At 50.2% G+C, this 14,547-nt stretch overlaps 2 protein-coding genes across 15 annotated transcripts in view; both read left to right on the forward strand.

The window, feature by feature from the left end:
* The window catches only part of LOC127566641 (neural cell adhesion molecule L1-like), a 230,841-nt gene extending 227,699 nt beyond the window's left edge, over window positions 1-3,142 (forward strand). For all 14 annotated transcript variants that reach the window (XM_052009149.1, XM_052009154.1, XM_052009156.1 and 11 more), the window contains one exon: window positions 2,910-3,142. In XM_052009149.1, coding sequence (XP_051865109.1) covers window positions 2,910-3,138 — 229 coding nt within the window. In that variant the 3' untranslated portion in view covers window positions 3,139-3,142. The remainder of the gene's footprint in view (window positions 1-2,909) is intronic.
* Window positions 1-14,547, forward strand: part of LOC127566547 (neural cell adhesion molecule L1-like) — a 273,625-nt gene that overhangs the window by 173,065 nt on the left and 86,013 nt on the right.

A 14,547-nucleotide genomic window follows, 5' to 3' on the forward strand; every position in this document is an offset into this window, starting at 1 on the left:
CACTGGTTTCTCAACCAGTCCCCACCCAAGCTTGCTGTTCAATTTTTCAGAGGTGCACCAATCACTGGCGGGTAACGTGTAGCTTCAGCAACGCAATTAGGAAGGCAGCAGTGTGTGGCCGGTATCGCCGGGGGATTTGAGACAAGAGTAGAGATGTCTTGCTCAATTATCCAGAGCCCCTAGGGTACTGTGCACACGTCTTATCTCCCCCCCACCTAGGAATGGATATACCTGTGGGTGCAGCAAAGATTCAGCAGATAGGTTCCTGGAACAGTGATTAAGCAAACCGGGCCTGTACTCAGAATCAGATTTATTATCCACTCTCCAAGTTTAGAAGAATGAAAAATGATCTATTTGAAACATACAAAATTGTTCCATATTAGACTCCTGCTCAGAGGTCCAGCAAGCAATTAAATTGGTAAATTGAGTTATTACTGTCACATGTACCGAGGTACGGTGAAAAACTTTGTTTTGCATGCCATCCATGCAGATTATTTCATTACAACAGTGCATTGAAGTAGTACAAGGGAAAAGTAATAACAGAATGCAGAATAAAGTGTTACAGTTATAGAGAGAGCGCAGAGCAGGCGGACAATAAGGTGCAAGGCCATAATGAGGTAGATTGTGAGGTCAAGGGTCCACCTTATCGTACTAGGGGACCGTTCAATAGTCTGATAACAGTGGGATAGGAGCCGTCCTTGAGCCTGGTGGGATGTGCTTTCAGGCTTTTGTATCTTCTGCCTGATGGGAGAGGGGAGAAGAGAGAATGTCTGGGGTGGGAGGGGTCTTTGATTATGTCGGCTGCTTTACCGAGGCAGCGAGAAGTGTAGACAGAGTCCATGGAGGAGGGGCTGGTTTCTGTGATGCGCTGGGCTGTGTCCACAACTCTCTGCAGTTTCTTGCAGTCCCAGGCAGAGCAGTTGCTGTGCCAAGCTGTGATGTATCTGGAAAGGATGCTTTCTATGGTGCATTGATAAAAATTGGTCAGGGTCAAAGGGGACATGCCAAATTTCTTCAGCCTGCTGAGAAAGTAGAAGCGCTGGTGAGCTTTCTTGGCCGTGGCATCTAAATGGTTGGAGCATGACAGGCAATTAGGCAGGAAAGTGGTATTTTGGCTTTTCTTGCAAGTGTAGAGACATCTTTCTCCAAGTATACAGGGTCCTGGTGTGTTGAGACCACGTCTTAAATATTGTGTACAGATCTGATCTCCCGACCTAAGGATAGATGCATCTGCAATAGAGGGAGTGCAGTGAAGGTTCCTCAGATCGATTCCTGGGACGAGATTTAGCAGACTACATTCTCTCTGTATGTCTCTCTCTGTCTGTCTGTCTCTCTGTCTCTCTCTGTCTCTCTTTCTCTCTGTCCCTCTCTCTGTCCCTCTCTCTGTCCCTCTCTCTCTCTGTCTCTCTCAAAAGAAACTTCTCTCAGTGTTTCTTGGCTCTTAAATTTACTCCCTCTTAAAAGCCAAACACGTCAGCTTATTAGCAAGTGTTTAATAGACAAGTCCACCAGTCCGGAAGGGATAAGGATCTGAGCTTCCCTAATCCACACTCACTGAGATGATAATGTACTCCATTTATAACTCACTCTGGGCTATGGGGAGGGGAGGGGGAGGGGAAGAGCAGTGTGGGGTTTGATCCCCTGCTGTGGACTCACTGCAGATCACAAGCGACGGTTGCTGAAGGATCGACAGCTTATTATCCTGTGTGTTGCGTTAAAGAGCGGAGCATCCTGTCAGTGAAATCGAGCTGACAGCTCCGCAGCAGGGAGCCCCTCTGCTCCGCGGGCTGCATTGACTTGCCTGCAAGAGTGAGAGAGAAACAAAGAGATCAGAAAATGCCTGGGATACTCGGCAGGTCAGGCAGTGTCCGTGGAGAGAGAAGCAAGGTCAGAAAATGCCTGGGATACTCGGCAGGTCAGGCAGTGTCCGTGGAGAGAGAACTGACAACGTTTCAGGTCGATGAGCTTACAACAGAGCAAAGGAAAGTTAGAAGTGAAACAGCGAGAGGTGGGGGTGAGAAGCAAAGATGCAAGGTGGAAAGCAGGAGTGAGCGAGTGAAACTGGGAGTGTTGGCTGAGAGAGGGCAGTGAAGGCACGTCTGGTGGTGGTGGAAGTGGGAGCTGACAGGCTAAGTCTGAAGTTGCCAAGAGAAGGGTAAAACCGAAAGCTGAAGCTGTGAGGAACAAGGCTTGGACGTCAACTCGTTTAATTCCAGATTGAGCCCGGAAGGCTGCCACCTGAGGGCCAGAAAGTGGGGAGTGGTTGAGGCCCTGTTGCGGAATAAGCATCGCAATGGTGCTGGAAGTCAGAGATGAGTGCTTGGAGTGGGACTGGGGTGGAGAATGTGGCTTGTGGAAACGAGATCCAAGCGAGGTTGACAGGCAGGGCTGAGCCTCCCCTTCCAAAAGCGATGCTGAGCCGGTGACGTGCTGCTGGAGGATTTGGTGAGACAAGCCCGAGGAGGAAGGTCCAGGTTCCAGGAGTGTTTGGATCTATGCACGGGGGTTGGGGAGTGGGACGTTACCATCAGCCTGAGAGCCAGTGTTGTCTCCCCTCTCAGTAAGGATCCCAGTGACTCGAGCATAGAATCCCAGCCCAACCCCAGTGCTGTGCCGAGTAGCAGACTCAAAGGACGAACTGGCCTCCTCCTCCTGTTCCTGAGATAACCGGCCCCTGTTGGGCTGAGTGGCCTGCTGTCTCTGCATAACAGGTTTAAGGATCTGAATGGCTGGTTCCTCATGTCACAGCCCTGAAAGGTTTGAAGGGTGTCTGCTTGCTGTTGTGTAACGGGCCCCGATGAAGAGCAGGGTCTCCTGTTCTTGTGTAGCAGGCCCCTAGAAGGGCTGAAGGTCCCCTCCCCCCCCCACCCCCCCCCCCGCCCCTCCTAACGTTCGGTCTTCCCGCATAGTGACAACGACCAGGAAGAGAAGCCCTTCGACGGGAGCCAGCCCTCGCTGGACGAGCAGATCAAGCCTCTGGGCAGCGACGACAGTCTGGTGAACTACGGGGAGAGCGTGGACGTGCAGTTCAACGAGGACGGCTCCTTCATCGGGCAGTACAGTGGCAAGAAGGAGGACAAGGAAGCAGCCGGGAGCTCAGGAGGAGGCTCCCCGCTCAACGTTGACATGTTGGATTAGGAGATCAACGAGGGGTGGGCGGGGGGGAAGGGGCGGGTGGGGTGTCTCCCAGCGAGCACCAACATCATAAACCGATCTGCGTCAATTTCCGTGGGTGCTACCTATAAATTTGTACTTGCCAAACTTTCTTTTGTACTCTCATTTCGTACTGTTATCTTTTCGTTTTCCTACTCTTGTCTGTTGCTTTTTAAATGTGCAGAGGAATATGATGTCAGGAGGCAGTGAGGTACCGCTCCAAGCACGTTGGGTCTCGGGTGGGTAGGTGGGGGAGAGAGGACGACTGGGTTGTGGTGGGGGGGGGTGGTGGGGTGGTGGTGGAAGTGAGGTGGTGGTATGGCAGGGTGAGAGTTCACCTCTCTCTAGCCGGTCACATCTCCTGTATGAATGGAGATTGGGGCATTTCACTAGCACACATCCTCCCTGCGTACGGAACCGTACTGGCAGTCTGGCCTTGAGACTGGGGGACTGAGAATGTACAGGAGGGACCACTCTCCCTCAGCTTTGATCTGACTTGGACTACTGTAGAGGGAGCTTCACTCTGTGTCTGACCCCGGGAGTGTGTGATGGGACGGTGTAGAGGAAACTGTCTTTAACCCCTGCCCTGTGAACTGACAGGACAGTGTAGATGTTTCTGTTCTGTGCCTCATTGCTGAGTATCTGACACAAAAACATGTTTAAAATTTGATTTGGATCGGGGGGGATGGTGATATGAATTGCATGTGACCGACTTTCTGCGTCTTTGCGCATGTCTTAAGGCTCTTGTGTACATAGCTAACACATTGTCTGCCTTTTGTTGTGTGTCTCTTGTTGCCAACTGTGGAGCACTCTTCCAGTGTATATTTAACTGTAAAACTCTATGTATTTCACTTTCCAATTTGTATGCACTCCTGCTTTCGGATCTAGTATTTTGGGTAGTGGTTACTCTAGATGTTGTGCCTCCACTTGGAGATGTTCACACTAGTTTTCGTGACCTCCAAAGCAGCTCGACGCCATGTGCACTCTGAATGGGGCAGTAGGATGCCAAACTGTTGACCTGAAGGAGTTGTGGAAATCCAGCAATGGGGAAGTTGGAAGTGACGCCTGACGCCAGTCCAGTCCACCCCAGTCTCACCGCCAAACGGGGCAGATCGCTGTAGGGAAACAACTGCAGACACATCCCCATCCTGTTACTGTGTGTGGGTGGGGGAATCATGGACACAGACCCCGGCCCGTGTGGGGGGGGTGTCACAGACACAGACCCCGTCCTGTCACTCTGTGTGGGTGGGGGAATCATGGACACAGACCCCGTCCGTGTGCGGGGGCATCACACACACAGATCCTGTCCTGTCACTGTGTGTGGGTGGGGGTTTCATGGACACAGACCCTGTCCAGTGCAGGGGAATGTCACAGACACAGAACCCATACCATGTGGAGGGGGGAGTCACAGACATAGACCCCGTCCTGTGTGTGTGTGGGGGGGGGGGGGCGGGGGGTGTCACAGACACAGACCCCATCCTGACACTGTGTGTGGGAGGGGGAATCATGGACACAGACCCCATCCCATGTGGGGGGAAATCATAGACACAGATCCCATACACCATGTGGAGGGGCGGAGTCACACAGACCCTGTCCCGTCATTGTGTGGGGGGAGTCACAGACGCAGATCCCGTCCCATGTGGGAGGATCACAGACACAGACCCCGTCCCGTGGGGGAGGATCACAGACGCGTACCCCGTCCTGTGGGGGAGGAACACAGACAGAGACCCCGTCCCGTGGGGGAGTCACAAGCACAGACCCCGTCACCTTCAGGCAGAAATCACAGGCTGAGACTGCGCCTTCCATCCCATTAGCCGGCCAGTGCTGGCCCAGGCTCCATTGCTGGGATTGTGACCCCAGTAATTTGTGGGTGAGCCATCCAGGCCCCAGGGAAGTGCAGCTGGCAAATATTGACCACAGTGTGGAGGTGGGTGCCAAAGCTCCTCGAACAGAGGCTGAAAGTTGAGCATCGTGGCTGGACACGGGTGGCTGGGTGGGACGCCAGGATGTACGTTAATAGCCATGATATGATTTTTAATGCCTTTATTTCCCTGATATAAACTGTGTAAATTCTTGCAATGTTAAATAATATAAATGGTCACAAATAAACAAAGTTCACTCCTCTCCCTTCCACTCCTCTTTCCTTTCACTTCCTTTCTCGTTCTCCATTTTCTCCTTGAAACAACACTGTTCTTGGATCTGAGTTTGGAAGGTGTGGAGGAAGTGGTGAACAGCTCCTACGTTCTGCCACAGCCACTCTCCCCGCACTGAATGTGACAGTATAACAGCAGCTACCTGCATTGCCATAGCGTGTTGGATGCAGCGACACAACCTGAGGAGCTTCACCGCGCTGTCGTTAAAGGTGACGCTGAGCTGGACCGCAGGAGGTGGTTTTACACCAAGTGCCCAAAAGTTGGGTCAGAGAGGGCAGTGTTTAAGGAGGAGAGGTAGAGATGTAGGGAGGGGTTTGGGCGTGATGGACTGGGAGCCTGTGCAGGTCAGTGGTGCTCTCCAGGACAGTAGAGATTTGCAAGGGCTCAAGACCTTGGGTGGAAGGAAGGAGGTCGGCCAGGAGAACGATGGCATTGTTGCATCAGGAGGGAACGAGGGCGTGGAAGAAACAGCAGACCGGCCAAGACAATGCAGAATTGAATGATGTTGCAGAGTTTGGGGTTGTTAGAAGTCAAGTCAGGACATCTCTGTAGGAGTTCCCCAGGGAAGTGTCCTGCGACCAATCAACTTCAGCCGCTCCATCAGTGACCTTCCTTCCATCAGAAGGTCAGCAGTGGGGATGGTCTTTGATTGCACAATGTTCTATTTCCATTCACTGCATCTCAACCAGTGACGCAGCCCTTGCCTGTATGCTGGACAACTTTCAGGCAGGGTGTGATAAGTGGTAAGTAACATTGATGCCGCAAGAGCACCAGGCAATGATCATCTCCATTGAGAGGGAAGCCAGCCTCCAACCCTTGATGTTCAATGGCATTTCCACCGCTGAGTCCTCCGCCTGCTACGTGTGAGGAGAGGAATATAGTGATGCGTGGGAGATCTCCATTGGCCAGGAATGTAGGGCAACATACTATGGCAGCAAGAGGTCAGGGGCTGGGGATCCTGCGGTGAGTGACTCCCCTCCTGACTTCCCAGAGCCTCTCCCACTATCCACACGGCACAAGTCAGGAACAAGACGGACTACTCCCCACTCACTCCAGCAACTCGAGAGGCTCAACAGCATCCAGGACTGAGCAACCCACTTGATCTGCATCCCATCCACCTCCCTCCACCAGTGCTTGCACTGCACTCACCCAGGCTGCACCTATCACGCACCACCGCGCCCATCGAGAAGGACAAGGGCAGCAGATGCATGTGAACACCACCACCCGCAGGATCTCCTGTCCTGACCTGGAAGTGTATCTCTGTTCCTTCGCCATCACTGAGGTTAAATCTCACACACTGCTGCAGGACTTTCATCCCCTTCTTAACGAGAGGAGACCAGCATTTCTCAAGTTGTGACCCAGCCAGTGTTCTCTCCGTAGCTTCCCTGCTTTTGTGTTGTCCGCCTCTGTGAATCCTGATTTTTAAAACACTTGAGTGTACTAATAGCTCTCAACGGGACCTGCCACTTCGAAGTATTTGCACTCAATCTGCTCTGTCCCTTGTGCGTCCTTTACAGTTGTGCCATTTAATCTCTATGGTCTCTCCCTGTCATCGCACCCTCAGAATTAAAGTTCATTTACCAATTGTCTGCCCATTCAGTTAACCATAAGGTATAGGAGCAGAATTAGGCTATTCGGCCCATTGAGTCTGCTCCGCCATTCGATCTTGGCTGATTGTTTTTTCAACCCCATTCTCCCGCCTTCTCCCTGTAACTCTTAACCCCCTTACAAATCAAGAATCTATCAATCTCTGCCTTAAATACCCTCAATGACTTGACCTTCACAGCCTCCATGGCAACAAATTTGACAGATTCACTGCCCTCTGGCTGAAGAAATTCCTCCTCATTTCAGTTCTGAAGGGACATCCCTTTATTCTGAGGCTGTGCCCTCGGATCCTAGACTCTCCCACTGATGGAAACATCCTCTCCACATCTACTCTTTCCAGGCCTTTTAGTATCCCTTTCAGTGTTTAGTTTACCCCATCTATGCCTTATACACTCAGGTCATCTAGAATTTTTATTGCCATTATTACAAAACAAAATGGCTCTTGGGTAAATCTTCACATTTTATTAGGCTGATCACTAAACCTGTCTCTGTGATCGTACCTAGATGGAATGTGGCTCTGCCCTGGTAGCTATTGAACATCATGCTCTTGCGACTCATTGGCATATCTTGTGTCAGCTGGGTACTCAGCACTTTGGTCTTTGTTGGGCCTTGCTGTGTTTAAAATGGCTAACCTGCGTCTCTACGGTGATTGCACGTCAGGAGAATCCACCAGATGTGCCACTGCAGAGAGGCAAGTATCAGAAGTGTGCGACGTGCAGGGAAGTGGAGGAAGCTGAGGGGGTGACCTTGTAGAGGTTTGTAAAATCATGAGGGGCATTGTTAGGGTAGATAGTTGGCAGTCTTTTCCCCAGGGTAGGGGAGTCTAGAACTAGGTTTAAAGTGAGAGGGGAAAGACGAAGTGGACCTGAGAGGCAGGTTTTTCACACAGAGGGTGGTGGGTGTGTAGAACGAGCTGCTAGAGGAAGTGGTAGAGGCGGGTACAATTATAATGTTTAAAGGACACTTGGACAGGTACATGGATAGGAAAGTTTTGAGGGATATGAGCCAAACGCTGGGAAATGGGACCAGCTTGGATGGGCATCTTGGTCGGCATTGACCAGTTGGGCCGAAGGGCCTGTTTCCGTGCTGTATGACTCCCATGACTCTGTGCCTGGTGCCACTCAGACCTCCCTCTTTGAGTCTTGATGAAGGGTCTCGGCCTGAAATATCAATTGTTCATTTCCCTCCGTAGGTGCTGCCTGACCTACTGAGTTCCTCCAGCATCTTGTGTGTTTTGCTCCAGATTCCAGCATCTGTCGTCTCTTTCGTGCTTCCCCGTTTGATTACCTTTTCATTCACTCTTCTAAAACGCGTTCCTTACGCCCGCCGTCCCTCCTCTCACAGCCAATGGATCCTCTTCCCTATCCCTGGCTCTACCTACCCACTGACTCTCCTCTCAGTCTGTGGGCACTCTTCCTTATCCACCCATTAAATCCTCTCCCACAGTTCATAGACCCCCTTCCCTATCCCTGGCTCTACCTACCCACTGACTCTCCATGGACATTTCCCCTTCATTGACCCTACACACCTGTTAAAGCCCTTCTCATAGCTCGCGGTTCCCCTATCCACCCGTAAAATCTCCTCCCACCACCCATTAACTCTCCTCTCATTGCCCATGGACACGCTCCCATCACTGACCTTACCTCCCCCACTCAATCCCCTTCCACAGCTCATGTACAATCTCCCCATCACAGCCTCTACACCCTTTGAATCTTCCAAACAAGACCATTTGGCCCATGGTGTCCAACCCAGCTTTCAAAAAGCATCCATCCAAGTAATCTCACTGCAATTTCTCCAAACCCTCCTTTGGAAATTTCTTTGGTGTCTGCTTCCACCGTGTTCTCGGGCAGGATATTCCAGATCCCGTCCCACCAGGAAGCAAAGACCGAGGTATCTCACAGCCTCCAGCCCAGGCTCAGTTTAAGCTTCTGTCCCTTGGAGGAACGGGTCTCCAATTTCCCAGCCATAAGTCCAAGAAAATGATTAAATTCCTATTGCTGCTGGAATGCACTGGTCCCCAGGGCAGCCCACGTGAGTCATTACTGGTTGCCAGCCAGTTTAATTCCCCTCCCAACTCCCACATAGACCTGTCTGTCCTTGGCCTCCTCTATTGCCAAGGTGAGGCCAAACACAAACTAGAGGAGCAGCACCGTATGTTCTGCCTGGGTAGTCTATAACCTGATGGCGTGAACTTGAATTCTCTAACTTCAGCTAACCTGCTCCACCTCTGTCCCTTTCTCTCCCCTTCCAATCTCCCCACATTCTCTCACACACCTTTCTTTCCAAGCTCCAGCCCTCCCCATCGCCCTGTCTCTTTCCCCTCCCACACCCATTCCATCTGTCCATCAGCCACACACCCCTCCCACTGTTCCCATCTGCACTCCCCACCTCCCTTATTTGGTTCCATGCTCCATCTTCCTCTCTGATTAGATTCCATCACCTACCTCCACCCATCACTTCCCAGCCTCTCCACACTCCCCTTCCTCACCTGGATCCACCCATTGCTTGGCTACTCTTTCCCCACCCCACCCCCTCACCTCTTTATACTGGCTCTCTCCCCTCTGCTCTTTCAGTCCACATGAAGGGTCCCAAACCCAAATGTCGATTGTCCATTTCCTTCCACAGATGCTGCCTGACCTGCTGAGCTCCTCCAGCAGCCCATTTTTTTGCTCTAGATCATTACCTATCTGGGACTTCAGGGGATGGAACAGATCATGGGAGATAGCTCGGAGTCTCAGGGCTAAGCTTCCATTCACAAGGGAAATCCCTGGAATTGATGCTATCTGTGCTCCAGGATTCTCCTGTTCAGGGCCTTTGGAGCTAGCTGTGCCTTAACTCTCCAAACTAAAGCCACCTGTACCTTGAAGCCTCATGGCATCAGGTCGATGTGGACAAGGAAACCTCTTGCTGATGAATCATTGCCCCTCCGTGTTGAACAACACTTGGAAGAAGCTCTGAAACTAAACGACTCCAGGGATTACCCTTGTGAATGGAAGTTTAGCCACCTCTAGACAACAAGAGGGATTAACTTCTTTGACCTTGTCCTCACCCGTCTACCTGCGGCAGATGCATTCATCCACGACAGCAGAAGTGATCACTGCACAGGACTTGCGGAGACAAAGTCCTGTCTTTGTTTCGTGGGCAACCTCCAGCATGTCCCATGGTGGTACAGTCTTGTAAATTGGGATAGACTCGGACAGATGTGGCAGCTCTAAAGTGGGCATTCCTGGACCATCACAGCAGAAATGTAGACCACCACAATGTCTAACCTCATGCCTGGATGTGTCCCTCACTATGCCATTCTACCAAGGGAGGGTAAATTGGTTGATTAACGTCACAAGTACAAAGGTACAGTGAAAAACTTGTCTTGCATACTGTCCATACAGATCAATTCATTACTTGGTATTGGTATTGGTTTATTATTGTCACTTGTACTGAGGTGCAGTGAAAAGCTTGTCTTACAAACCGATTGTACAGGTCAATTCATTACACAGTGCAGTTACATTGAGTTAGTACAGAGTGCATTGATGTAGTATAGTTAGTGACATAGAGATTAAATTTAAAAGTGTAGAACGATTATAGTGAAGGTAATGAGTAGATCTGTAGAGAGCAGTTTGCAATGTGTTGCCACACTCCGGCGCCATCTTGGAGATAATAGTGCATTGAGGTAGTACAAGGGAAAACAATAACAGAGTGCAGAATAAAATGTAACAATTACAGAGAAAGTGCAGTGCAGGCAGACAATAAGGTGCAATTTAACAAGGTAGATTGTGAGGTCAAGAGTCCATCTTATCATACCAGGGAACCACTTGCACTAGGACCATAGGCACTAGGGGAACAGTGGAATAGAAGCTGTCCTTAAGCCTGGTGGTACATGCTTTCAGGCTTTTGTATCTTCTGCCCGACGGGAGGGGGGAGAAGAGAGAATGACCAGGATGGGTGGGGTCTTTCATTATGCTCTTTTCTGTTCAGAGGTAGGGGGAAGTGTAGACAGAGTCAGGAGGCATGGGGTCCAGGGAAACTTGGCTGTGTGGATTCAGAATTGGCTCGCCCATAGAAAACAGAGGGTGGTTGTAGATGGAGCATATTCTGCCTGGAGGTCAGTGACCAGTGGTGTTCCACAGGGATTCGTTCTGGGACCTCTGCTCTCTGTGATTTTTATAAATGATGAGGATATGGAAGGGTGGGTTAGTAAGTTTGCAGATGACACGAAGGTTGGTGGTGTTGTGAAGAGTGTAGAAGGTTGCTGTAGGTTACAACAGGACATTGATAGGATGCAGAGCTGGGCTGAGAAGTGGCAGATGGAGTTCAACCCGGAAAAGTGTGAAGTGATGCACTTTGGAAGATGGAATTTGAAGGCAGAATACAAGGTTAATGGCAGGACTCTTAGCAGTGTGGAGGAACAGAGGGATCTTGGGGTCCACGTCCATAGATCCCTCAAGGTTGCCACGCAGGCCGATGGGGTTGTTAAGAAGGCGTATGGTATGTTGGCCTTCATTAGTCGGGGTATTGAGTTCAAGAACTGCGAGGTAGTGTTGCAGCTCTATAGAACTCACTTGGAGTTAGACCACACTTGGAGTATTGTGTTCGGTTCTGATCGCCTCATTATAGGAAGGATGTGGAAGCTTTAGAGAGGGTGCAGAGGAGATTTACCAGGATGCTGCCTGGATTGGAGAACTTACGAGGATAGGTTAAGCAATCTAGGGCTTTTCTCTATGGAGAGAAGGAGGATGAGAGGTGACTTGATAGAGGTGCACAAGATGATAAGAGGCATAGACTGAGTGGACAGTCAGACACTTTTTCCCAGGGTAAAAATGGCTAACACGAGGGGGGATAATTTTAAGGTGATTGGAGGAAGGTACAGGGGGGATGTCAGGGGTAAGTTTTACACAGAGTGGTGGGTGTGGAACGCACTGCCGGCAGAGGTTGTGGAGCCAGATACATTAGGGACATTTAAGATACTCTTAGATAGGCACGTGAATGATAGAGAAATGGGGAGCTACGTGGGAGGGTAGGATGCTTTCTGTGGTGTATCAATAAAAATTGGTGTGGTTCAACGGGGACATGCCAAATTTCTTTAGCCTCCTGAGGAAGTATAGGCACTGGTGAGCTTTCTTGGCCGTGATGTCCACGTGATTGGACCAGGAAGATGCCACTGCCAAGGGGAGGGGATCAATCCTGGTTCAAGGGGCAGTGATGAAGGTCATGTGAGGAGCAGCAGCAGGCATATCTGAAAATGAAGCTGCAACATGCGATGGGCAGAGCCAAGCCACCTCACAAACAGTGGATCAGACTGAAGCTCTGCCGTCCCGTCACAGCTCGTCGTCGGTGGTGCTGTCCAGGTAAATCGTTCACAGGAGGAGGTACCAAAATCATCCCTGTCCTCGGTGATGGCGGAGCTCAGCATGTGAGTGCAAGAGGTAAGGCTGGCAACCGTGTTCAGTCAGAAGTGATGCGTCTCCTTCCTCCTGAGGGCCCCGCTCTCACAGAACCAGTCACCAGCCACTTCATTCCAACAACAGCAAAGGCTATGGGTCAAGGCAGCATCCCGGCTGTCCTACAGAAGACCTGTGCTCCAGAACGAGCTTGTGCCTCCAGCCAAACTGTTCCAGTATGGTGCACCGGCATCTACCGGACACTGTAGCAAATTGGCCAGGAATGGAGACACGAGGTGTTGGTTTATTATTGTCACGTGTGAGATACAGTGAAAAGCTTCTGTGTGCCACCCAAACAGATCACGCCATATGTAATTACATTAAGGTAGTAAAAAGCAAACAGAATGCAGAATATCATGTTATAGTTACAGAGAAAGTGCAGTGCAGGTAGACAAATAAAGTGCAAGGGCCACGATGAGGTCAATCAAGAGTTCATCTTTTAGCTGTTCCATTCAAGAGTCAGATGACAGTGGGATAGAAGCTGTCCTTGAGTCTGGTGGTATGTGTTTTCAAGCTTTTGTATTTTCTGCCTGACAGGAGAAGGGGAAGGAGAAGGCATCAGTGGGGGGGACTGAGAGGGACAGGATCTACCAGCATTTAGAAAGACAAGGTCTGATCAGGGGTTGTCAGCACAGCTTTGTGCGTGGGAAATCGTGTCTGACAAATCTGTTAAGTTTTTCGAAGAGGTGACCAAGAGGATAGACCAGGGTGATTGCGTTGTCTATATAGACTTTAGCAAGGCCTTTGACAAGTCCCGCATGGAAGGCTAGTCTGGAAGGTTAGACTGCAGGGGATCCAGGGAGAGCTAGCTAACTGGATTCAATATTGTCTCGATGGTAGGAAGAAGAGGGTGATGGGAAGATTGTTTCTTGGACTGGAGGCCTGTGACTAATGGCGTGCTGCAGGAGTCGGTGCTGGGACCTTTGTTGTTTGTTATTTACATAAACGGTTTGGGTGTGAATGTACAAGGCGTGGTTAGTAAATTTACAGATGATACTAAATTAGGTAGTATCATAGACAGTGGAAAAGTTTATCAGAAATTACAGGAGGATCTTGATTAGCTGACTAAGTGGCCAGAGGAATGGCAAATGGTGTTCAATCCAGGTGTCACATTTTGGGAAGTCAACCCAGGGTAGGTCTTTCACAGTGAACAGTAGGGCCCTGGGAGTGTTGTAGAACAGAGGGACCTTGGAGTACAGGTACATAGTTCACTGAAAGCGGCGTCACAGGTAGACAGGGTGGTGAAGAAGGCGTTTGGCACGCTGGCCTTCATCGGTCAGGGCATCGAGTAGAGGAATTGGAACATTATCTTGCGGTTGTACAGGACTTTAGTGATATAGGGAGAGGTTGGACAGGCTATGACTTTATTCCTTGGAGCGTAAGAGATTTGAGGATGACCTTAGAGAGGTGTATAAGGTCATGAGGGGCATAGATAGGGTGAATGCACTCAGTCTGTTTTCCCCAGGGAAAGGGACTTAAAAACGAGAGGGCATAGGTATAAAGTGAGAGGAGAAAGATTTAAAAGGGACTTGAGGGGCAACTTCTTCACGCAGAGGGTGGTGCGTATATGGAACGAGCTGCCAGAGAAAGTAGTTGAGGCGGGTACAATAACGACATTTAAGAGATATTTGGATAAGTATATGGACAGGCAAGGTTTAGATGGATGGGGGCTAAATGCAGAAAAATGGGACTGGGTTAGGTGGGCACCTTGGTCGGCATGGACTAGTTGGGCCGTTTGGCCTGTTTCCGTGCTGTATTACTGTATGATTCTCAGAGAGAGTGACCGAGGTGTAGGGCTCCTTGATTATGTTAGTTGCTTTCCTAAGGCAACAGGGAGTGTAGGAGTCAATGGAGGGGAGACCAGTTTGCACGATGGACTGGTCTGTGTTCACGACTCTGCAGTCTCTTGTGGCCTCGACCCGAAATGTTGACTGTCCCTCTGTCTGTCCAGGTATGTCCCATCCACAAAATCCAATCTAGCAAATTACCAGCCAATCACTTCACTTGCAATCATCAGTAAAATGATGGAAGATGTCACCAAGCGGCACCGATTCACCAACCATGGCCAGGACCCTCTGCTGCAGACTTCACTACAGCACAAACCAAAGAGCTGACTTGCAGGGGTGAGGTGAGAGAGACTGCCCTTGACATCAAGGCAACGTTTGACCGAAAATCAGAAAAACTGCAGATGCTGGTAACCT

The sequence above is a fragment of the Pristis pectinata genome, chromosome 43 (assembly GCF_009764475.1).
Source record: "Pristis pectinata isolate sPriPec2 chromosome 43, sPriPec2.1.pri, whole genome shotgun sequence".
NCBI lineage: Eukaryota > Metazoa > Chordata > Chondrichthyes > Rhinopristiformes > Pristidae > Pristis > Pristis pectinata.